The 23,672-nt window shown below is 37.6% G+C and overlaps 4 protein-coding genes across 5 annotated transcripts; 2 read left to right on the top strand and 2 right to left on the bottom strand.

Moving 5' to 3' along the window:
- On the top strand, positions 131 to 6,502 carry LOC104770485 (molybdopterin biosynthesis protein CNX1-like). 2 transcript variants are annotated; one of them, XM_010494915.2, is made up of 13 exons: positions 131 to 363; positions 448 to 574; positions 739 to 869; positions 1,366 to 1,467; positions 1,548 to 1,631; positions 1,761 to 1,988; positions 3,658 to 3,848; positions 3,945 to 4,049; positions 4,164 to 4,457; positions 5,318 to 5,475; positions 5,558 to 5,664; positions 5,932 to 5,988; positions 6,066 to 6,502. In XM_010494915.2, exons 1-13 carry the CDS (start codon positions 166 to 168, stop codon positions 6,297 to 6,299), a joined length of 2,016 nt encoding a protein of 671 aa, XP_010493217.1. In that variant the 5' UTR covers positions 131 to 165; the 3' UTR covers positions 6,300 to 6,502. The 2 variants fall into 2 exon arrangements, with proteins under 2 accessions (XP_010493217.1, XP_019097896.1); XM_019242351.1 differs by lacking the exons at positions 131 to 363; positions 448 to 574; positions 739 to 869; ... (1 more) ...; positions 1,548 to 1,631; positions 1,761 to 1,988 and adding exons at positions 2,172 to 2,206; positions 2,287 to 2,370; positions 2,500 to 2,727.
- Positions 6,717 to 10,904, top strand: LOC104770483 (5-methyltetrahydropteroyltriglutamate--homocysteine methyltransferase 3, chloroplastic-like). Its single transcript, XM_010494913.2, has 12 exons — positions 6,717 to 6,853; positions 7,107 to 7,460; positions 7,542 to 7,629; positions 7,820 to 7,947; positions 8,078 to 8,469; positions 8,556 to 8,719; positions 8,984 to 9,064; positions 9,142 to 9,308; positions 9,391 to 9,496; positions 9,574 to 9,824; positions 9,900 to 10,101; positions 10,317 to 10,904. Exons 1-12 carry the CDS (start codon positions 6,717 to 6,719, stop codon positions 10,680 to 10,682), a joined length of 2,436 nt encoding a protein of 811 aa, XP_010493215.1. The 3' UTR covers positions 10,683 to 10,904.
- LOC104770482 (inactive protein RESTRICTED TEV MOVEMENT 2-like) lies at positions 11,014 to 12,120 on the bottom strand. Its single transcript, XM_010494912.2, has 2 exons — positions 11,920 to 12,120; positions 11,014 to 11,796 (listed from the first exon to the last, which is right to left on the bottom strand). Exons 1-2 carry the CDS (start codon positions 12,017 to 12,019, stop codon positions 11,093 to 11,095), a joined length of 804 nt encoding a protein of 267 aa, XP_010493214.1. The 5' UTR covers positions 12,020 to 12,120; the 3' UTR covers positions 11,014 to 11,092.
- Positions 12,601 to 18,396, bottom strand: LOC104770481 (indole-3-acetaldehyde oxidase). The gene is made up of 10 exons (XM_010494911.2): positions 18,068 to 18,396; positions 15,756 to 17,408; positions 15,414 to 15,673; positions 15,119 to 15,328; positions 14,811 to 15,029; positions 13,757 to 14,728; positions 13,565 to 13,660; positions 13,379 to 13,477; positions 13,100 to 13,289; positions 12,601 to 12,988 (listed from the first exon to the last, which is right to left on the bottom strand). The coding sequence occupies exons 1-10, from the start codon at positions 18,252 to 18,254 to the stop codon at positions 12,759 to 12,761; spliced, it is 4,116 nt and encodes a 1,371-aa protein (XP_010493213.1). The 5' UTR covers positions 18,255 to 18,396; the 3' UTR covers positions 12,601 to 12,758.

The raw sequence follows: 23,672 nt of genomic DNA, 5'->3' as shown, positions 1-23,672 counted from the left end.
CATTTAGGACTGTTTGGCTACGGGCTTAAAAATAAACTCCCAGTATTTAATTTAAAGTCAAATCTAATCCTATTGCCAAACAAGACGTCAACTTCGTTCGTATTCAAGAGTGGTGACTATTGGTCTCTCTCTCTCTCTCTTTCTATCAAGCATCGGGGGAAAACAATGGATGGTCATGAAGGTTGTTGCGGCGGAGACGGAAAGACGGAGATGATACCGACGGAGGAAGCTTTGAGAATAGTACTCGGCGTCTCTAAGCGTCTGCCTCCGGTAAGCGTATCGTTGCTGGAAGCGCTTGGGAAAGTGTTGGCGGAGGATATATGTGCTCCGGATCCTTTGCCTCCGTATCCTGCTTCCGTCAAGGTGAATAGCATTGAAATCTATTGTAGATTCAATTTAATAGGTTTCGAGTAGCTTGAGATTTAATGTTTATATATGTTTGTTTAGGATGGGTATGCGGTTGTTGCTTCCGATGGTCCTGGAGAATACCCGGTTATTACAGAATCAAGAGCTGGGAATGATGGACTGGGTGTGATTGTTACTCCGGGAACTGTGGCTTATGTAACAACTGGTGGTGAGTATATTCCATTTAGTTGAAAAATCTCTTACTGACTGATTTGTATCATTTGCTCACTTGGTGCTTTTACTCACTCCTTGGTACCTACATGGGAAAGTGTCAGAAAAATAAATGTTTCTTTGATTTCAACGTATTTTTTTCTTTGGTATGTTTCTCTTCAGGACCTATACCTGATGGAGCGGATACAGTTGTCCAAGTTGAGGACACTGAAGTAATTGGAGACGTCTCAACTGAAGTTAGAAGAGTAAAAATACTGATTCAAACTACGAAAGGCACTGATATCCGTAGAGTGGTATGGTTTCTTCTTTCTCGATTATACAATCAGTCTTGTACTTGATATCGTTGATTTCCTTAATCTTTGACTGTTTGATAAACAATTGAAGTTTCATACTGTTCTTTATAATGTGCTGACTTTTGTTGATCCAAGATAATTTTAGGATGCATGTGAGACCGATATTTTAAATGAATTGAGTTTTTTTATGTCATTTGATGACATATGGAAATGCTTGGCGAGTTTTGGATATGTACATGAAATTGTAGGAAACCAACCATCTTTTGCTACTGGTGTGAATTTGCAATGTTTCTTAGAGAAATTACGCTTCTGGGGCTTAGAATATGCATGCATGATCCATGAGGTCATCATTAGAAAACCTGAAGATAGCTAAAGGCATGTTTCAAATCTAGAACGTTGATGAAAAAATCAGTTTTTCTCCAGCTGCTTGGTGGAAAGGCAATCGTTATAGGTTCATTATTGTTTGACTGTTAGATCCATACAATTTATATGCTAGGGTTGCGACATTGAGAAAGATACTACTGTACTAAAAACTGGAGAAAGGATTGGTGCCTCAGAAATCGGCTTGCTAGCAACTGCAGGAGTAACCATGGTGAAGGTATTGCTCTATATCAGTTTTATCTTAGCAAATTCACTAAATGATGTGTCCAAAAAAGGAAAAATATAACTTCCCTATAGGTATATCCTATGCCAACAGTTGCTATTCTCTCTACTGGAGATGAACTTGTCGAGCCGTCAGCTGGGACTATAGGTATATCCTATGCCAACAGTTGGTATTACGCAGAAATAAGATTTTTGATGCATATGATAGTTATTTTGTGTAATAAATGCAAAAAAAAATGATATTGGACCCTTGTTATCTTTACTGGCTAAACAGTGAGCTCTTTGCAGATTAGGGACTCAAATCGAGCAATGTTGGTGGCAGCAGTGATGCAGCAGCAATGCAAAGTTGTTGACCTTGGAATTGTTAGAGATGACAAAAAAGAACTTGAGAGAGTTTTGGATGAGGCTGTATCCTCTGGAGCCGATATTATTTTAACTTCTGGTGGTGTTTCAATGGGAGACAGGGATTTTGTCAAGCCATTGCTCGGAGAGAAAGGGAAAGTACATTTCAGCAAGGTAAATAAGCAGTATAAGTTTCTTGAACTTTCTCCCTGGAGTTTATTTATTTTTCTGCTTTACAAAAGAGTTGGCTACTATGTTGTCTGAAAACCTAGTTTGCTGGACTCTACTTTAATTTCTCAACTTAAGCTCAGTAAATTGACAATGTTTAGTTTGCTATATAGATTGAACCGNAAATCGGCTTGCTAGCAACTGCAGGAGTAACCATGGTGAAGGTATTGCTCTATATCAGTTTTATCTTAGCAAATTCACTAAATGATGTGTCCAAAAAAGGAAAAATATAACTTCCCTATAGGTATATCCTATGCCAACAGTTGCTATTCTCTCTACTGGAGATGAACTTGTCGAGCCGTCAGCTGGGACTATAGGTATATCCTATGCCAACAGTTGGTATTACGCAGAAATAAGATTTTTGATGCATATGATAGTTATTTTGTGTAATAAATGCAAAAAAAAATGATATTGGACCCTTGTTATCTTTACTGGCTAAACAGTGAGCTCTTTGCAGATTAGGGACTCAAATCGAGCAATGTTGGTGGCAGCAGTGATGCAGCAGCAATGCAAAGTTGTTGACCTTGGAATTGTTAGAGATGACAAAAAAGAACTTGAGAGAGTTTTGGATGAGGCTGTATCCTCTGGAGCCGATATTATTTTAACTTCTGGTGGTGTTTCAATGGGAGACAGGGATTTTGTCAAGCCATTGCTCGGAGAGAAAGGGAAAGTACATTTCAGCAAGGTAAATAAGCAGTATAAGTTTCTTGAACTTTCTCCCTGGAGTTTATTTATTTTTCTGCTTTACAAAAGAGTTGGCTACTATGTTGTCTGAAAACCTAGTTTGCTGGACTCTACTTTAATTTCTCAACTTAAGCTCAGTAAATTGACAATGTTTAGTTTGCTATATAGATTGAACCGCGAAGATTTCATATTCTAGTTTTGTTTCAGGTATTGATGAAACCTGGGAAACCTTTGACGTTTGCTGAGATCAGGGCAAAACCAACTGAAAGTATGATGGAGAAAACAGTCCTTGCTNGCCAACAGTTGCTATTCTCTCTACTGGAGATGAACTTGTCGAGCCGTCAGCTGGGACTATAGGTATATCCTATGCCAACAGTTGGTATTACGCAGAAATAAGATTTTTGATGCATATGATAGTTATTTTGTGTAATAAATGCAAAAAAAAATGATATTGGACCCTTGTTATCTTTACTGGCTAAACAGTGAGCTCTTTGCAGATTAGGGACTCAAATCGAGCAATGTTGGTGGCAGCAGTGATGCAGCAGCAATGCAAAGTTGTTGACCTTGGAATTGTTAGAGATGACAAAAAAGAACTTGAGAGAGTTTTGGATGAGGCTGTATCCTCTGGAGCCGATATTATTTTAACTTCTGGTGGTGTTTCAATGGGAGACAGGGATTTTGTCAAGCCATTGCTCGGAGAGAAAGGGAAAGTACATTTCAGCAAGGTAAATAAGCAGTATAAGTTTCTTGAACTTTCTCCCTGGAGTTTATTTATTTTTCTGCTTTACAAAAGAGTTGGCTACTATGTTGTCTGAAAACCTAGTTTGCTGGACTCTACTTTAATTTCTCAACTTAAGCTCAGTAAATTGACAATGTTTAGTTTGCTATATAGATTGAACCGCGAAGATTTCATATTCTAGTTTTGTTTCAGGTATTGATGAAACCTGGGAAACCTTTGACGTTTGCTGAGATCAGGGCAAAACCAACTGAAAGTATGATGGAGAAAACAGTCCTTGCTTTTGGATTACCAGGAAATCCCGTAAGCTGTTTGGTTTGTTTCAATATCTTTGTTGTGCCTACAATTCGCCAGCTTGCAGGATGGACAAGCCCCCATCCACTGAGGTTAGTGAAGTTTTCATTATACTTATATCTCCATATGCATTAATTCTGAAAATGATCATTAGTGAAAGTGTAGATTACTGTCTAATCTCTGCGCAGAGTGCGAGCTCGACTTCAGGAGCCGATAAAGTCCGATCGCATCCGTCCGGAGTTTCATCGGGCCATCATCAAATGGAAAGACAACGATGGATCAGGGACTCCCGGGTGAGTTTTTCATCATTTTGTCTGCGCTTGAGTAAAAACTTAGCTTATCTTCCTAGATTTTCTTGGAATTTCAAGTATGCATCACTAGGCTAATGAGATATACCTGGATGTCAGATTTGTTGCTGAGAGCACTGGACATCAGATGAGCAGTCGGTTATTAAGTATGAGGTCGGCTAATGCTTTGTTGGAGTTGCCTGCTACAGGCAATGTGCTTTCTGCTGGAACATCTGTATCAGCTGTACTTGTTTCTGGTATTAGTGGCTTTACAATAGACAAGAAAACCTCATTATCAGAACCAGAATCTATTCGAAAAGAAAAAAAGTACGATGAAGTATCTGGGCCCGAGTATAAAGTGGCTATTCTTACTGTCAGTGATACTGTCTCAGCTGGGGCTGGACCTGATAGAAGGTATGATTACTATTAAACTTTCTTGATTGTCCCATTGCAAATCTGGATGAGATGAGTTATGTAAGTATGTTGGCAGAGAAACCAGTAGTTTTTTTCTTTCTTTTGCGTCCTTTCTCAAGTAAAAAACTGCATAATAACTGTTGGAAGATGATACGGAAATGGCAATACTGAGTCTGTCTTTCTCCTGGAATATATTAATTTTAATGTAGTTCTTAAACATATTTTTCCCACATGCCTTACCTATTGATAATTGCGACAGTGGCTTGTTGATAGGCATAGGTGTTTCATAGAGAAACTTATGCTTGTGGGCATAAAAGTACTCTGTCTTTTTAGAAGACGTTTTACTTGCTGACTTTTTGATGAGACATAGCTAGAACATGAAATTTGTAGTCAGAGTGAAAAACGTGTAGAGTCAACTTGTTGATTTTCTCTTTCAATTTGGCATAATGGATGGAATGTAGAGTCGATAATCTCTTCAGCCGGAGTTAATGCAGGGATTAAAAACTATGAAACAGTTCGGTTGAACTTCATTTTCTTCGATTTCAAAAATATGCATCTAGATACACCTCTCCAGTTCGTTATTCTGGTGAGGTCACAAATTCGATGCCATAGTAAAATTGCACAGTGATATTGCTCTCTTTCATAGTGAGATAGGGAAGCTTCACAATGCTTTTGCTACATCTATAGCTTAAGTCTCATCTCAATGCCAATCTTCATGTTAAAAACCTCAAAAGGAATGCTCAAACCCTCTACAGATAGTTTTTTTTTGTTTGTATTCACTTCTAATTTGTTTGAAAGTTTTGGTCTTATCATTTGTTTCATGATCATTTCTTGATTGATTTTCTTATGCTTGCGTGTAGTGGGCCCAGGGCTGTATCAGTGGTTGATTCGTCGTCTGAAAGACTGGGAGGAGCTAAGGTAGTTGCGACAGCCGTTGTCCCTGATGAAGTGGAAAGAATCAAAGACATTCTCGAGAAATGGAGCGATGATGACGGAATGGATCTCATTCTTACACTTGGTATACAAACATCTAGTTATTAATCATAGATTTGTTTTTGTATATGAAACATATTTTTTATACTTAACTTGTTGCAAACTAGGTGGCACCGGCTTCACTCCGAGAGATGTAACACCTGAAGCAACGAAAAAAGTGATAGAGAGAGAAACACCCGGTCTCCTCTTTGTTATGATGCAAGAGAGCTTAAAGGTAACATACTTACCTCTTTCTTACCTGTAAGGATGTTTAATCTGTGGATAAACCGAACCCTTCCACTTTTGAAAACCAAATTGAGCCACTGTTAGGATAGTTTTTCTTTTCTAATATACAAAATCCCAAAACTAAATTAGGTGAGTATATTTTCTAAACCGGAACTGAGTTGAAGTGCGGTTTGAATAGTTAAACATGGTTCTTCTTCTCCATAATGGAAAGAAATGAGTTGTCATCTGACTCCACATGTTTGTTCTCTTTGAGCAGATCACACCATTTGCGATGCTCTCACGCTCTGCAGCAGGAATAAGAGGCTCAACATTGGTACAATACTCTAACTTCGCATTGGTCCAAATCTCTGACTTGCCATCACTGACGAATCTGGCTTTTGGTTCTCTCAGATAATAAACATGCCTGGAAACCCAAACGCGGTGGCAGAGTGCATGGAGGCTCTGTTACCGGCATTGAAACACGCGCTGAAGCAGATAAAAGGAGACAAGAGAGAGAAACACCCGAAGCACATACCTCACGCAGAAGCCACTACACCGGCTGCTGATACATGGGACCAAAGCTATAAGTCGGCCTATGCCACGGAAGAAAAGAAAGAGGAGGCTGGATGTTCTTGTACTCACTAAAAATTTTCCAGCTTCTGTGACTGTAAGACTTTTGACAAGTTCTGTGGCTTACTTGGAGATATATAAGAGTTACATGAAACATTGAAACCCAACTATGTGGTGCGAAATGCGTTTTGTAATAAGGTCTATTTTGTGCGTATCCCCCAGTGAGAAAAAATACAGTGTATATCAAATATACGTATACATTACTGCTTTTAACATAACACATAAAATATCCCAATGTTTTCATTATCGATTTGGTTTACGAAAATCAATACCTTAATTAGTTTAGTTTATAGGGAAGTGGATTAAAAAATAAAATAAAAAACCTGGGAAACGAAAGTGAAATAGTCCTGCGAGTCTCGTATCCTCCTGTTTCCCCGGATATACAGTGAAGAGAAATAGGAGCTGAGTTTGAAACTCAAAAAAGCTATAAAAATGGGTCAGCTCGCTCTTCAGAGACTCCCGCCGTTAGCTTCGCTTCCTAGACGCCCTCCTTCTCTTCCCCCACCGTCTTCTGCTCCTCCGTCTCTCCCTTCCGCTACCTCTCGCCGCTCTCGATTCTACGTCGCCAGGTCTTTTTTTTTTCTCTCTCTATTTACTTTCGTTTTGGATTTACAATTCAATTGAGTCCTGTTGGGTATATCCTCGCATTGAGCCATAGAGGGAGCTTTCGTTTTTCTTTGTTTACAGTATTGATTTGTTACCATAGGTTGTTTCTCATCATCCGCTTGCATCGACATCCAAAAATTTTCTTGTTGTTGTGTTGTATTATTAGTTACACTCATGAATTTTTCCTGTTGTCTCTTGCTTGTGGAAAATATATAGAGCGATGTCATCTCACATTGTTGGTTATCCCCGAATTGGACCGAAGAGAGAGCTTAAGTTTGCATTAGAATCTTTCTGGGATGGGAAAACCAGTGTTGATGATTTGCAAAACGTTGCTGCCAACCTGAGAAAATCAATTTGGAGACATATGGCTGATGCAGGAATCAAATATATTCCCAGCAACACTTTTTCATACTATGATCAGATGTTGGATACCACAGCGATGCTTGGTGCTGTTCCCTCTAGATATGGTTGGGAAGGTGGTGAGATTGGGTTTGATGTTTACTTCTCCATGGCACGGGGAAATGCTTCTGTTCCTGCTATGGAAATGACCAAGTGGTTTGATACCAACTAGTAAGTTGAATTCCTCTTTCTTTTTTTTTCTGTCTTTAAAGGTTTTTTTGTTAGTTATAATGCTAATTAATGCCATAACAGCCATTACATTGTTCCGGAGTTGGGTCCTGATGTTGAATTCTCCTATGCATCTCACAAGGCTGTGGTTGAATTTAAGGAGGCTAAAGCAGTAAGTTGACTAGAACCCTTCTCACTTTTGTTGCCCGGAAAAAGGTTTTAGTTGATCTGTTACTGTTCTTTTGATACTGGCATATAGATAGTTTATGGTATCGCTTGTGCAATTGTAATTCTCTTCAGCTTTCCTCTTTTTTCCCCAAGGTTCTTATTCACAGCTGTGCTTTTGGCTGTTCATGGCGCAGCTTGGCATAGACACAGTTCCCGTGCTCATTGGTCCCATGACCTACTTACTCCTGTCAAAACCAGCAAAGGGTGTCGAAAAATCATTCTGTCTTCTTTCTCTGATTGACAAGATCCTTCCTGTCTACAAGTAAGAATATTTTGAGGCCACCTGCGAGTTTTTTTAGAAATTAGTGACACAAAATTAAATTCAAAAGATACAGTTTTATTTGGTTAGTGCTCAAAGCCTTAGCTAGTTTCTGTGGCATTTGTTTTGACAGAGAAGTTTTGGCTGATCTCAAATCTGCTGGTGCTCGATGGATTCAGTTTGATGAGCCTATACTTGTGATGGATCTTGATACCAGCCAATTGCAGGCATTTTGCGATGCGTACTCTCACATGGAGTCATCTTTGGCGGGCTTGAATGTTCTTATTGCCACATACTTTGCAGATGTTCCTGCTGAAGCATACAAGGCCTTGATGTCTTTGAAATGTGTAACTGGGTTTGGATTTGATCTCGTTCGTGGATTGGAAACTCTTGATTTGATCAAAGAAAACTTTCCTCCTGGAAAACTACTATTTGCTGGAGTTGTTGATGGACGGAACATATGGGCGAATGATCTTTCTGCGTCACTCAAGACACTACAGACTCTTGAAGACATCGTTGGAAAAGGTTTCAGTATAAAAAAAGTTCAGTTCATTGCTATCACTTTCCTATCTAGCTTCAGAATGATGTAAACCTTTCTCTTTTCTTTGCAGAAAAAGTCGTGGTTTCTACTTCTTGCTCTCTACTCCATACAGCTGTGGACTTGGCGAATGAAATTAAACTTGATAAAGAACTAAAATCGTGGCTTGCATTTGCTGCACAAAAGGTCGTTGAAGTGAATGCACTTGCCAAATCATTCTCTGGGGCTAAGGATGAGGTACATCTTTACTTATACATTATGCAAAACTTCCGAAGTTTTTAATCTTGGAACATGCTGTAGGCTCTGCGTTTCTAGTTCTAGAAGGTCTTTGAGTTGTAATTTTTCCCACAATTGAATTTATCGACTTAAAACATATGTTTAAATGACTGCAACCTACATAGACGCCGAAAGAATTTACGTGGGACATTGCTGGGACTTTGCTTTTATTTGATATCAGAAGAAGTTAACCTTCGACTTTTTGTTGTTTTGGTCCCTTTGTAGGCATTGTTTTCTTCTAATTCCATGCGTCAAGCTTCTAGAAGATCATCTCCAAGGGTGACAAATCCAGCTGTACAGCATGGTGTAAGGGGATATCTATCAAATTGCTCTCTCCTTTTTTTTGCATTCTGGACTTGTATCTTAGTTACTTTCTTACTCAGGTTGCTGCACTAAAGAAATTTGATCACCGCCGTTCTACAAAAGTAAGTGTTAGGCTACAAGCTCAGCAGAAGAAGTTAAACCTTCCTGCTCTTCCAACAACTACAATCGGATCTTTTCCTCAGACCACGGATCTCAGACGGATACGCAGAGAATTCAAGGCCAAAAAGTAAGCCTATCTAAGCCAGTAATGTATCTGAAAATTTCTAACATTCATTATTTTAATACTCATACATACGCTGCATTTGCAGGATATCAGAAATTGACTATGTCCAGACTATCAAAGAAGAATATGAAAAGGTTGTCAAGCTTCAGGAAGAGCTTGGCATCGATGTATTGGTGCATGGGGAGGCAGAGGTGACAATATACCTTAACCTAGGTTTATTATTTAAATTATTCCATTCTTTACCCCCTGATATGACATAGTCCTACAGAGAAACGATATGGTGGAGTATTTTGGTGAGCAACTGTCTGGCTTTGCTTTCACTTCGAATGGGTGGGTTCAATCATACGGGTCCCGATGTGTTAAGCCACCTATCATCTATGGTGATGTCACCCGGCCAAAGGCAATGACTGTTTTCTGGTCGTCAATGGCACAGAAAATGACCCAACGTCCTATGAAAGGGATGCTCACTGGCCCTGTTACAATTCTCAATTGGTCCTTTGTTAGAAATGACCAACCAAGGTATGACAACTAAGCCTCTCTCAAGTATTCTTTCACTCTTATGATTTTTTCTCTCACCATTCTTGTTGTTTATAGGCATGATACATGTTTCCAAATTGCACTTGCCATCAAAGATGAGGTTGAGGACCTTGAGAAGGCCGGTGTCACTGTTATCCAAATTGATGAAGCTGCATTAAGAGAGGGATTGCCTCTCAGAAACTCGGAGCAAAAGTTCTACCTTGACTGGGCCGTCCATGCATTCAGAATCACAAACTGCGGTGTGCAAGACACTACTCAGGTCATCAATTCACTTTATTGCTCCTTGCCTTTTTAAGAATATTTTTTACCAGTATGTTGACGATATGAGGTTTCTGCCATTTTCGTGGACAATGGAACGTGATTTTAAGATGAAGGATGTTAAAAAACGACTGAATTATGATAGATATCCAATTTATTCAATAAGTTTTGTTATTTAAATGAAACTTTAATCGTATTTCCTTGTACTTCATGCAGATCCACACCCACATGTGCTACTCAAATTTCAACGACATTATCCACTCAATCATTGATATGGATGCTGATGTGATCACTATTGAGAACTCGCGGTCAGATGAGAAGCTCTTATCAGTCTTCCATGAAGGAGTGAAGTACAGTGCTGGAATCGGTCCAGGGGTTTATGACATTCACTCTCCTCGTATCCCATCCGCTGAAGAAATAGCCGAGCGTATCAAAAAGATGCTTGCTGTTCTGGACAGCAAAGTCCTTTGGGTGAACCCTGACTGTGGCCTAAAGACGAGGAATTACACTGAAGTTAAAGCCGCACTTAGCAACATGGTTGCCGCTGCTAAGCTAATCCGCTCTCAGCTAAATAAGTCATAGACCTTCCTCAAGTAAGTTTGTTTCATAAAGTTTGCTTTGGTTATACATAGAATTTCTCTATGAGTGCCTGGAATTGACTTAGTTTTATGCATGCCATCAAATCTCATCACTTTTCAGTTTTCAACTTATTTTGTAGAATATCTCCACTTGTAGATTTTTACTTCTAATTCATTTAGCAATTCTCGTTGAGTTAGTAATTATATTATAGTTCTAATTTTTTTCCTCAGTTCTAGTAAAAATGCCTGGCACCGGTATTCATTATACTAAGGGTAATTAAAATCTGTAAAGTAGAGTATTTTCTCATTTCTCGTCACACATTTGTACAGATATATAGAGTGGAATAGGCAATTATTATTTATCTTTTTGCATGAGCAAGATTATACATTGTGAGATGCAACTGTAAGGGTCGCTTATTCCTCAGTATCCCACACAAAGGATGAACGTACTGCATTTCTAGCATACAGTAAGATAAGCAGAACCAATGACACCGAAGCAGCCAAATTGCAAAGTAACTGTCTTTTGTTCTTAGCTTCCTTTACCACATTTCCAGTTGCCTCTTTGTACTTCTCGAACCATTTTGCTCCAACTTTGTCTTTCTCCTCATCCTTGGAATCCAAAGGTCCTTTAGTCTCACCAATTAATTCCTTTTTTCCATTCTGTAATTCCCTTGCTTTTTGCTGTGCATCATGTTTCAGCTGCTGTGCAGCATGTTTCAGCTGATCGGTTTTTTGCTGTGCATCATGTTTCAGCTGATCGGTTTTTTGCTGTGCAACATGTTTCAGCTGATCGGTTTTACCACCGGTCGGCTTCTCAGCCATTGCTTTTGGACCATGGCCTTGTTTTCTCTCATGCAGATCATGGTTTTTCATGATCACCGGTGGTTTGACTGGTGATGGTGGCTTAGTTTGAGGGATTTCTGTCTTGATTTTGGGATGTCGGATGTAGAGTTTGTTATCCTTGAACATAGCTGAAATCGAGTCAGTGTCAACAGTCAAGGGAACAGGAATTTCCTTGTGGAAGCGAAGCCATTTGTTTCCCCCAGTTGCACGTTCTCCTATAAGTCTTAGCTTCCTTGTTGCGGTTACCGCCACCTTAAGTTGTTCTTTCTTGAATCCTAACCACAAAAGAAAATGCCGATGAGCTTTGCTTCCTCTTACCAAACTCTTTTCTCTCTATTCTGCGTTTAATGTAGAAAACAGAACACCAAATAAACAAGATCGAGAAGAAGAAAACGAACCTGGAAGATCAGCGACAAGGACCTCGGCGTCTGGTTCAGAGGTCCATCTAGTTACAGGCTCAAATTCTTGGTAAACCCGTTCGATTCCAAAGTTAGCCATTCTCTCTTTCTCTTTCTCTCTTTTGTTTTAGTCCTGCTCTTTCTTTTTGGTTTAATAGGCAATGTTTTGTTTTGTGAGAAAGCAGAGATAGATCTCTATGATTTTATAGGCCAAGAATATTATTAGAGAACAAAGAGGTTTGTGATTTGGTAGTAGTTTGAAGTTACGAAGGCTTAATTCTTTGGGTTTTCCACTTCCTCTTTCTCTTCTTTGAGTTTACTTTGTCTTCAAGATTTTGATGATTCTTTTTCTTTGGATCGAGTTTAGGCATTAAGTGTCCCTTTTTATTTGCCTGTCCACAAAATTAGAGTTTAATCATTTATTTCTAATAATTATCGTATATTATATAGTTTCATTATACATATGTATATGAGACAACATTGAATTATACATATGCAACGTTGAGTGACGATGCATCCAAACACAACACCACCATTGTAATGCCCAAAATCTTCTAAAATTATGCTCTGCCTGCTATTATATATATTAAAATAAATAATATATTTAAAAACAATATTCTTATATTTGATTAAAGATTTTAGAAAAACAAAATTGTTGAAGAGTTGGAGAGGTTTTATCAGTTTGTTAAAAACAATACTCTTATACATGCAGCTTATTACAGAAACCGATTTATTATAAACCCAAACATTTTTATGCGATTAAAACATTGTTGCAAGCACTTACAAAGTAAACACATACAGAGCAATTACATTAACATCACAATCACAAACATAAGCTATCAAATATTCTTCCTCTCTTGTATTTTCCATTCCAAGTATTTCTCGACAACATCGAGTCCACAAAACTCCTTCACAACAGACATTGTTGCTGGAACAGGTAATTCAAAGTACGTATCAGTCCCTTGTTGGTTACTGTTCCATGTCAGAATCTGTTTCCTGGCTTCCTTAACAGCTGCTCGTACCGCGCAGTGAACAGAAGCCGCTAAAAGCAGCGGCGGTTCACCCGAAGCTGTATCAAAACCAAAACAAAAGGTTTAAAAAAGACTTTTGAGTTTTGATTTTTGGGTTTCAGTAAAAGAGAAATCAATAAGAAAAAAAGACAGAGATAAGTAAAAGTAACCTTTGGATGAAAGAACACGATTCTTGTGTTGTCCACTGTTGAGAATCTCCACATTGAACTGTCTTGGGATTGTATCGACCGTTGGGATCTTGTAAGTCCATGTGCTGTCTGTTACCACGAGACCGTCTGAGTTCATTAGGAACTCTTCAAGCATGAAGAACCCAAGTCCTTGAACAAATGCTCCTTCAATCTATAATAAACAAAACAAAAAACACATAACACTACAAATTTAGATCAAGAATCAGACAGACACACATAGAGTAGTTTCCCGGGTCTAACCTGTCCTAAATCAACAGCGGGATTGAGACTCTTCCCACAATCATAGATAATATCCGTGCGCAGAATCGTTGTTTCTCCCGTCAAAACATTTATTTCAACCTGTTGATTAAAACCAAAGAAGTGAAATCATTTCACAAAATGCAAGTAAAGCTGAGATCATCTATTCTTCAGTATTTAGAGTTTTACCTCGCTCGCTCCAACTCCATAGTTAATATATTCGCCAGTGGAGTCGTCCGGCAAGTATAATCTGCTAACCGACATGTTTATCGATTGCAGATAAGCCTACACCAGACAGTTCAAGAGTCAAAACATTCTAAGTTCATTCAGATTAACTAGAGAGAACATCAGACGCATGAATAATGTTTCAAGATTATGGACCTGACTGATGAGGTTATCCCAAGTCACAGATCCTCCTGTTTGCTCCACCAAAGCAGTCTTGACGGGTAATAGCCTTTCGACTAAGCCATCACAACAAATCCTAACCGCTTCGCTGCTAGCCTCAGAGGTTGTGCTACCAGCAGTCATTGAGCCCTGCACCATACTTAAGGTGTCGGATTGGATGACCCTGATTTTCTTGAGCAGCTCATCGCTTCTAGTACCGCATTGGATCAAACCAAGGGAATATGCAGCCATCTGTTTAACCTTTGTCCACAGCCCTTGTCCTATCTCAATCCCTTGAACCTCAACCACTATCGACCCATCCCTCAAAACACTTACTCTTCCGGGTGTTGATCGCATACTAACTGCATAAACCGCAGGCACACGTGAGATCCCTCTCTTTCTCCACTTGTTTGATGCATTAAAATCCTCAACCACCTTCCTCCTTTGGTTAAATCCTGAGAACTCAGCGATTTTGTCCCAAAGCAAAGGTAACGTGTATTCAGGGGATTCACCAGCTCTGACTTTGTGAAACAACCTTAAGCTATCATACGTGTGGAGGTTAACCTTCCTGATCTCATCCACATCAACTGAAAGATATGAAGCTACTTTTTCAATGATGGCTTCTCCGATATATGATCCTTGTACATCACCAGGAGCTCTAACCGCGGTTCTGCTCACAGTGTTTGTTTTGCATAATATCGCATTGAAAGAGAGAGCACCCCAATCATACTTCATTAGTGCTCCTTGGATTCCCTTTGGTATAAGCGGGCTTACATCTTCAGTTAACCCTGCATCAAGTAACACCTCTATATCCAAAGCAGTAATCTTTCCATTGGACTTGAATCCAACACTATATGTGACTTTCATCGGATGTCTTCCTCCTGTAGTTATCATATCCGTTTTTCGATTCACATATGTCCTCACCGGACGCTGCATTTTGGATGCTGCAAGTGCACAAGCTGCAGCCACCTAGAACATCAAAGAAAACTGTTAAAACTAAACATCAAACTCTCACTTGAGCGTAGTACTACTTTTAAAATTGCGAACTCACAGGCATTGCCTTGATGGCTTTCCCACCAAATCCACCTCCAACTCTTCTAGTGATGACACGCACATTATTCTCAGGGACTCCAAGACATCCAGCAATGGTTTGATGTACAAACTCGGGGATTTGAGTCGAGCTATAAACCACCATACAGTTGTCTTCATCCGGCACTGCAAGTGCCGTTTGTGTCTCCATATAGAAGAAGTACTGTGACCCGAAATTTATCTGCAAATATACCACAATCAAAGAGATTAATATGATGGTTAGACAACAACAGGGATTTAGAGACATTTATATCTTGGAAGGGAAACCACCTTTGATCCAAGAATCTTGTGTTCCGCTTCATCCATTCCTTTGGCGATATCACCGACCGGGTAACCACGCAGAGGTGGAGGGATGTCGAAAACGCTAGACTTTTCGATAGCGTCTTCGAAGGACAGTATCGGCGGTTCTAAATCCTTAGTGTCATAATCAATCACAACAAGATTTGCTGCAATATCTGCATGCTTTTGACTATCTGCAACCTACATATAAAACATACTGAAAACCTAAGTTTATTCCACATAAAAATGCTTCAGAGGGAAAAGAGAATTCCTTCAACGAACTTACCAAAAAGGCGATTATCTGACCCGCACAATGAGTGATTTCTTCTGCAAACAAAAGATCCGATGTAAAGAAACCGGTGGTACCCATATTTTTCCCGCCTTCGGGAATATCCTTGTAAGTAATTATGCCAACAACTCCTTCAGGAACTATGTTTTGCTTGAACTTTATATTCTTAATCCGTGCCAGCGGCATCGTACTGTAGATAAATGCACCGTATAGACAATTTTCAGGAGCAGGAATATCGTCTACGTAAACAGCCTCACCTGCAAATTTATTTAAAAAACATTAACAGAGAAGCAATGTATCACATGTTGATGCTTGAAGACAAGTATAATTAGTACTCACCAGATGCTTGAAGACAAGCTCCAGCCTTTGTAATGCCTTTCCCGACCGGAGTATGTTCTTGAGTTTCAACTATTTGTTGTGAAGATGACAGCATAGCTTCAGCTTTCAAAGATTCAACATTCTGATGATCAAAACCATTCTCTTTGCATCCTCCATTGAGCAAACCGTTTGTTGTTCTAGCGTTTGTTTGGGTTAAAGATCCGAAGAACTCGAAGAGAAAAGTAACAGCCAAGCTTGATCTATAACCAGGATTCGAAGTACCCTTATCAGGTACTATCTCATCTTTAAGTAAGCCTATAGCTTCCATCAAAACTTCATCAGACATCACTTTTCCTATAAGAAACTCTTCAACATTACTCGCCCTGTGTGCATGTTTGGTTCCATAAGCCCCAAAAACCAACCGGCAATCATTTACAACGATGCCATCAAGTGCTTCACTTAAAGAAACTTCAGCTGAGAAAGCCGCATTCAAAAATGCCAATGCGTTTCCTAGAGGACGTGGCGCTGCTCTATAAGTTTCAAAGAGCAAAGCAGAACCGTTCTTCTTCACAGGGCGCCAAGACGGAATCTGGACGCTCAAAAGAAGAGATTTGGCTTCAAGAGGAGGCTGTTCAAGAAACTTTTCCAATGTGAACTCTTCTTGAACCGAGCTGTTAGTCATGATCTTCACCGTTGCTCCAGCTGCAACAAGTATGGTTGTCAGATCCGAAGGAAACTGTTTCCTCTGCGCCATGATGATGTTTCCACCTACCGTTCCCGTGTTCCTCACGAATCTGTTTGCGATCTTCTCCATATGAGCCGCGATTTTAGCCAACATGGGAACATTGTCTTGCTCTCTTAGAACCTCAATAGCTTTAGAGATAGTAACAGAAGCTCCTAATTCAACTCCATTCTCATCTTTTCTCACCAGAGTGAGCTCAGGAATCCGCCTGATATCGATAAATCTTTCGCACTTCCTCTCTTTTTCTTCTTTGTAATAACCGGTGCTCGTGTTACCTGCAACTAACTTAACCGACGAAGACGAACCATTCTCGACTTGTAATAACCCTTGAAGCTCCGAGACACTAACAGGTCTTGACCATCTGTACTTGCTTGAATCAAGACTCGTCTCATTCTTGATTTCCTTCTTCAAGAACTCCGGAAATGTACAGATGACTTGAGATGATGTGTGATCATAACATGGCAACCTTCCTAATACCTCACCTTTGTTTTCACCCTTCTTGCAAAAGGAATTAAATCCAAGATCTTCGATATCCACATCCGCTGCAAAACTCTTACAAGCGTCCACGAGCGGTCTGTATCCAGTACACCGGCAGAGGTTCCCTGCCACAGCTTTCTCAGCTTCAGCAGCGGTGAGGTTTGAGAATCCGCTGCGAGGAGGATGATGAGTCTTATCAGCGTTCAAGAGAGCGGAAAACATGGAAACACTCATTCCAGGTGTGCAGAAACCGCATTGCGTGGCGTGAAAACCTGCGATCCGCTCGTGGACCGCGTGGAAACCGACTCTGCTGTTCCCAAGTCCATCTGAGGTAGTGATGGAGCAGCCATCGATGCTGCAGAGGAGCGTGAGACACGAGCTGATTGTGAAGTCTTCGACTTTTTCGAGTAATGGATCATACTTTGAAAGAAGAACAACACAAGCGCCACAACCACCTGCAAATTACAAAAGATACAAAACATATTTAACTTAGAACCCACGCATTAGGGTATGTGGTTTCTTCTCCAAATCAAACACAAGCTTTAGAGATATTTATTCACTCATTGAATTGAAGACAGTTAATATATGTTGTTATTTTAAATTATTACATTTGTAAATAAATTAAATTAAACTCTTGGATTTTTGTTAAAGCATGTGGACTTATTGATCCACTAACATTTCTTTAATCAAAATCTCCTTTATGATTAATAAACGCATGCGCGCACACATAACATAAAAAGTTAGCGATTGCGTTTATAATTTGCAGTATTTTATGGAAAAAAAAGAAGCTGAAAACGAAATGGTTCAGCAACTATATTTTTATATCACATACTATCAGATTTGAATCTGGATTATATACATGATGATGGCACAACAAAAGAAATAAATCGAGTCGGAATCAGATCAGTCTTTGACCAAACACAAAGGATCATCTTGAAAAATGAATCAGTCTCTCAAGAAATTGAACCTACAAAGATAGAATCCGAGGCAAGAACACAAGAACCCTCCAACAGGTCCTTGGAATCTATTTTTTTGGATCAAAATAGGCTTTACTCACAGAGAAAAAACACAAACGCACTTCGACTTTGACTATAGTCTATAGTTATCATCATACCTTCGCCACAACCAAGCTTGACGCTCTTGAAAGGAGTCTTGTTGCGCAAGAAATCAACGAGTTTGGTGGAAGGATCAATAGAAGAGAGATCGAGCTCGTATCTTTCTCCGTTAATGGCGAAAACCAGAGAGGTCTTGCTCTTCATCATCGCTTCTTTTTCTTCAAAAATAACTTTTCTCTCAACCATATATAGAACAAAACAAACCAGAGAGTTTAGTTAGCTCCAAGACATCGATCCTCTAAACGTTGGCTTTGGTGATATGTGTAACTCAGTAGCTGACACAAAAATCTTTACAATATTTTTCCTCTTGTGTACAAGAGAATATTAATACACGATAAGAAGCGTTGTATTAATTAGGTGTATACTCCCTCCGTTTCAAAATATAGGATGTTTTAAGTAAAACACGTATATTAAGAAGTTTTTACTTTTAATAAGTTTAACCAATCAGAAACAATACTACATAATATAAAATATTAAACTAATCTAAAAGTTGCATTGAAATTTGAAAGCATCCATATTATGAAACAAAAAATTTCTCCAAAACATCTTATATTTTGAAATGGAGGGAGTATTTTATAAGTGTTTTTGTACGGTTGGTATCTAGTGAACGTGGAATATTAGGTAGCTGAATTAGTGAAAAGATGAAGCTAACAAAGGTAATTAAATTGGTCAAATAATTCATACTAAGTGTTAACAATTGAATTTAATATATATGGGAAATGGTTCGATCGCCATCATTTGTTTGCTTTCATTAAAGAGCCTTTTAGACAAATCAAACTCGTTTACTTGTACTCTTTCACCGTTTACAAATTGTATACGTGTTTGTACTAAAATTTGAATCTGAATCAAAGTGGTGACTGGTGAAGTATGTTGAATATAAAACTAACTACGTACGCAAACAAATATATTGTACAAGGGTCTTGAATGGTTAATCGGTACGCTCCGAACTAATTACAAAACACATGTTAGTACACATGATCTAGTATGCAATTTATGGACCAACCATTCAAAGCTTAGCATTTATAATCTACTTATTTTAATTTGTTGATGTTATCATTTCACCATCCGAATTCTCACCTATATATGATGCATGTCGTACGTTATCTTAAAAAGAAAACTATCCAAAAAAAAACCCTATATACAAGTGTAAAGTGTCCATCAACAAACTTCATTTGCTAAAAAATTCCATAAAATATTAATGTCAAAACTTTACAAAAATTGGAGAAAAACAAAAACTACCAAGATAAGTTTTGACTTTTCAAAAAATGGATTAGTTAAATTAAACGTCATATTCAAAAATAGTGAGAAATATATGCATGTGAGAGAAAACTGAACCAAAAATTTGTAAAAAATTATATATACAATTTTAAAATATAAAATTAGTCAAACGACTCGTTAAAGAGAAAATTAGTGAGTATTAAATCGTTTTGATTCCGAAAGATGAAATGGGAAAATACAAGTTTGTTTAAACGTTATCCCACTTCTTACAACGAAGAAATATATAGGTGCCAAAAGTTAGCACGCATAGCATCAGATATATTTTGTGCATTTATACTGTTTAATAGAAAGATTAAGCCCCATGATTAACTCTCTGTCTAACTTTTTGTAAGTTTAAAAGTCTCTTGGTTTCAAATTAAATACAATAGAACCTTTATAAATTAATACTTTTTAAATTAATACTCGTTATAAATTAATAAATTCTTCTGGTCCCAAGTTGGACCGGTGTAAAAAATGACACATTTTGATAAAATAATAAAATAATATTTTTTTGAAAACTCAGTATAAAAATATGGTCCCATCAATATCATAAATTAATAATCAAGTAAACTAATATATATATATATATATATATGAAAATCTAGTAAAATATATGACTTCATTGTTGTTTGTTTATTATTGAATTTGTATTCTTGTTGTCAAAAAAAAAAAAAAAGAATTTGTATTCTTGTTAGATCTTATCTATAATATTTTTGACTGCATCAAAACTTCTGGTGTTGTCTTCTCAAATCGTATCCAAAAATTAAAGAAAGTTTTATACGCAATAATTGATTCCTTATGTATAAGTTATATCGTATAATTTGTTATTAATATACCGAAATATCTTCTTCAACTTCATCATCACCATAAAAGATAGTAGCAATGATTTTTTCTTAACTATGAACTTATACATGTATCATTTTTACATGGATAATCTAGTAAATTATTGGCATCCATCCTATTACATAGCAAAAATTATTAATCAAATCATAAATTCATGAATCGTCAACTTCATAAATTAAAATATTATTAATTTATCGATAAATTAATAGTTATTAATTTATCGATAAACTAATACCTCTATAAATTAATAAAATTTCATGGTCCCGACTTTATTAATTTATAGAGGTTTTACTGTAACTTCGCCGAAATCGGGAAAAATACTACTATTTGCAAAGGATGCAGTATTAAAAGATGACAACTAGTTGTCCAGATGACATACAAATATTAAATGTATTAAAACACTTAGCTTTAGATTTTTGTCCAGGTGGCATACATTTATAATACTAGATGTGATATTAATTGTGCTGTTCAATTAAATTCATATGATATACAATCTAGACTATATAAAAGTAGGAGTTGTAAGCTCCTAAGGCTGTCCACCTAGGATTTAAAACAACCAATAGTGATTAGACATTTCACTAATTAACATTTTTGAAAATTTCCAGAATTTTGTATATTCAGATTTTTTTAAATACTTAATATTTTTGAAATTAAGTTAAATTTCTATATTAAATATTTATAAATAAGTGTATTTACAACGTCCCACATCGGCTAGATTTTTTTAAGACAATGGCTGAGAACCACTATAAATAAGTCTAATATGCTTCCAACTACGAATGACCAGGAAGCTTGATTTATCAAGCGTCCAAATTTAAAAAAAAATAAAAGTATTAAATATTATAATTATTGAAACTTTTAAAAATTTCAAATATTATAAATATTTAAACTTTGTAATTTGCAATTTTGTAGTATTAAGGGTTTTGGTTTGAAAAGTTTCAATACGTGTGGATCTAAAACCGAGTAAATATACATGTGAAAGTATCAATAACTGGGTGCATGTAGTGACTAAGCTGGTTCGTAAAATTGCACAAATTTTACGAGATAAGAGGCAATGATTTTGGTATTAGAGTTTGATGGGCTAACAAGTTGTCTGTTAGTCTAAAAAAAGGTTTTAAATGATTATTCAGTGGAAGAATGTGGGGAAGCTGATGAGGAAGAGGAAGAAGAAGGAGTATAATGAAAAACCGGACGGTAAAAGTAACGATGACATTTATCCTAAAAATTTGACAATGAAAATGATGAGAAAGAATATGAAGAATAAGAGAACAGTGAAAGATAAATCATAAAGACATACGAAAAAATAAATCACGAAGACATAGATGGTGGTGGTCAATTAAATATGAGAAAACAAGATTAATTCATGATTATAAAAATATTTTGTTTGTTTGATGGTCAAAGAAACGGTTTAGGGTATGCTAGGTCACCAGTTCGGTCCGCCTCGTCTGGACGTCCAATTAATTTCATGATTTTTTTTATCAGACTTGAATTTTTAACACAAATGACTTTTATATTTTAAAAAAGTAAAATTTTCACCATATCAATTGTAATTTAAAATTTTATATAAGCTAATATTTTATAACTATCATCAATCATATATAACTTTTTTTCTTTGATAATCCAGGTATCCAAAGCCCAGTGGACCCTGACCAGCCCACTAGCCCGAAGGCTTGGCGTACGTCCCGAAAGCGGCAAGAGTAGTTCCTGGAGGCCGCATAGCCCAATGTTAAATTTTTCTGCGGTGGCCACTTAAGGTGTTTGCACCCGTGGGGATTCGAGCCTGGGAGTATTGGGAATCTTACCATCAATCCGAAATCCATATTATCACTAACCCACCTATGAGTGGTTCAATCATATATAACTTTTACCAAAATATATCAAATAAACCCACACGTAGCGTGGATCAAAACCTAGTTTTTTAGTAAAAGCAAAAGCCATGTAGCAAAGTAAGATAATAATGCAAATCAAAAATCAAATAGTTATAATATGTAATATTTAGAATTTTCTTAAACCCAATAAGTAGAGTATCTGTATATAAACTACATTTGCGAATATTATCATCTATACTCTTGCCGCCTTCGGGACGTAATGTGCGAATATCACATTTATATGTGAAGAGTTTCTTCAAACCATTTAAATCCCTCAACATCTCTTCAAACCAATGATGACACCAGACCCACACATTATTATGCCAGTTGTGTGAATAGCTCTGTGTTCGAAGGGTACATGTCAGTCTTCTACATCTAACCAATTAATTCTAGATGCGAAAATCTATTGAACCTTTTTATAAATAAGATTAAATTTGTTGTAACTGATAAAAATAAATAATTAATCGAGTTTTTAATTAATTATAATTTGATGTTTCTCTTAAATTAAAATAATAATAAATATCATTCCAAAGAATTAGGTTTTCGTATACTACGAAAGAAAGATCACGAAATGCTTTACTAGTGTAAATACGAGAAACATGTACATGCGCTACAAAATGTAATTTAATGTGACTCTAGCAGCCGAAGTGGAAATAGTTATATGGTCCAAAATAAATACACAACTTTCTTTTGTTTTCGATGAAAGCACCAAAAGCAAGTGAATGGTTAAGTTTTTGTTGTTGCTTGTGGCATGCATATATGCTGATCAGGCAATGTAAGACCAACGCGTGATGTGGCGTATTCGATGCTCGTCCGATATTATTATACAAAAGTAAAATCAGGTACAACATTAACCAGATCAGCCCATTAGAGTATAGGTTAGGCCCAGTAGGAATTGTTATGTCCACTAAGTGATTTGTACGTGTATTGTTAGGCTATTAGCGCTGGTGTTGGTTCGGACACATTTTTAATTTTTTTTTTTTTTGCTAAGAATGTAAATATTCATTTGACAATGAAAATATAGGTTACACAGTTAAGGGTAACCAAATCATGGTCCCATGCCAAAAAGGATAAAAAATATGGAAGCATACAACATTCTTGAACCGAATCATCAATTCTCGTTAAAGAAGACGATTTGGGACAAGATAAGAAGAATCCCTAAAGTGAGCTAGAAAAAAAAACAACACGAAAACAGAACAATAAAGATCACGAGTCACCCATAACGCGAGATGGTAGTCCTTTCACCGGTAATCCGAGCTTAGCAAAGAGCTGTGGAATTGCCGAGCTTAGTGTGTTAGGCAATGCTCACTCACTCTAGCGAGTCCCTCTAGGAGTCGGTAGCTCAGAGCCTGGCAACATCTTAACCACAAAGAGCCATACTATCACCACAAAGTGCTTAGAGCAAAGACAGACACTTCAAGTAAAGTCATCAAAGCTTCACACTAAAACACTAATCCGCTGCGGCTGAGCTAAGGCTTAGGCAAAAGTGACACGAGGGGCAGTAAACTCGAACGCAACATCAAGGATACAAGTGCGACATGCCATGGATTCGCACGGAAATGGTATGGGCAGCGACGTTGGACGGACCCCAAACCCATTGTCAAGCGTAGCCCTCATCTCCAGAGCCGAACCAATCAAA

Source organism: Camelina sativa, chromosome 20 (genome assembly GCF_000633955.1).
Source record: "Camelina sativa cultivar DH55 chromosome 20, Cs, whole genome shotgun sequence".
Classification (NCBI taxonomy): domain Eukaryota; kingdom Viridiplantae; phylum Streptophyta; class Magnoliopsida; order Brassicales; family Brassicaceae; genus Camelina; species Camelina sativa.
The sequence above is the reverse complement of the archived record's forward strand: the minus strand, read 5'-3'. Positions and strand labels throughout refer to the sequence as shown.

What these genes read in the sequence shown, in the direction of transcription:
- LOC104770485 (XM_010494915.2), top strand. Translation starts at nt 166, where the DNA reads ATGGATGGTCATGAAGGTTGTTGCGGCGGAGACGGAAAGACGGAGATG. An exon ending in GGACTATAGGTATATCCTAT is followed by an intron (nt 1,632 to 1,760) that starts GCCAACAGTTGG and finishes AGCTCTTTGCAG; the next exon opens with ATTAGGGACTCAAATCGAGC. An exon ending in TGATGCAAGAGAGCTTAAAG is followed by an intron (nt 5,665 to 5,931) that starts GTAACATACTTA and finishes CTCTTTGAGCAG; the next exon opens with ATCACACCATTTGCGATGCT.
- LOC104770483 (XM_010494913.2), top strand. Translation starts at nt 6,717, where the DNA reads ATGGGTCAGCTCGCTCTTCAGAGACTCCCGCCGTTAGCTTCGCTTCCT. An exon ending in TGAAGACATCGTTGGAAAAG is followed by an intron (nt 8,470 to 8,555) that starts GTTTCAGTATAA and finishes TTTTCTTTGCAG; the next exon opens with AAAAAGTCGTGGTTTCTACT. An exon ending in ATCCAGCTGTACAGCATGGT is followed by an intron (nt 9,065 to 9,141) that starts GTAAGGGGATAT and finishes TTTCTTACTCAG; the next exon opens with GTTGCTGCACTAAAGAAATT.
- LOC104770482 (XM_010494912.2), bottom strand. Translation starts at nt 12,019, where the DNA reads ATGGCTAACTTTGGAATCGAACGGGTTTACCAAGAATTTGAGCCTGTA. An exon ending in CCTTGTCGCTGATCTTCCAG is followed by an intron (nt 11,797 to 11,919) that starts GTTCGTTTTCTT and finishes TTTTGTGGTTAG; the next exon opens with GATTCAAGAAAGAACAACTT.
- LOC104770481 (XM_010494911.2), bottom strand. Translation starts at nt 18,254, where the DNA reads ATGGTTGAGAGAAAAGTTATTTTTGAAGAAAAAGAAGCGATGATGAAG. An exon ending in CCGCTGTTGATTTAGGACAG is followed by an intron (nt 13,290 to 13,378) that starts GTTAGACCCGGG and finishes TGTTTATTATAG; the next exon opens with ATTGAAGGAGCATTTGTTCA. An exon ending in TCGTGTTCTTTCATCCAAAG is followed by an intron (nt 12,989 to 13,099) that starts GTTACTTTTACT and finishes GTTTTGATACAG; the next exon opens with CTTCGGGTGAACCGCCGCTG.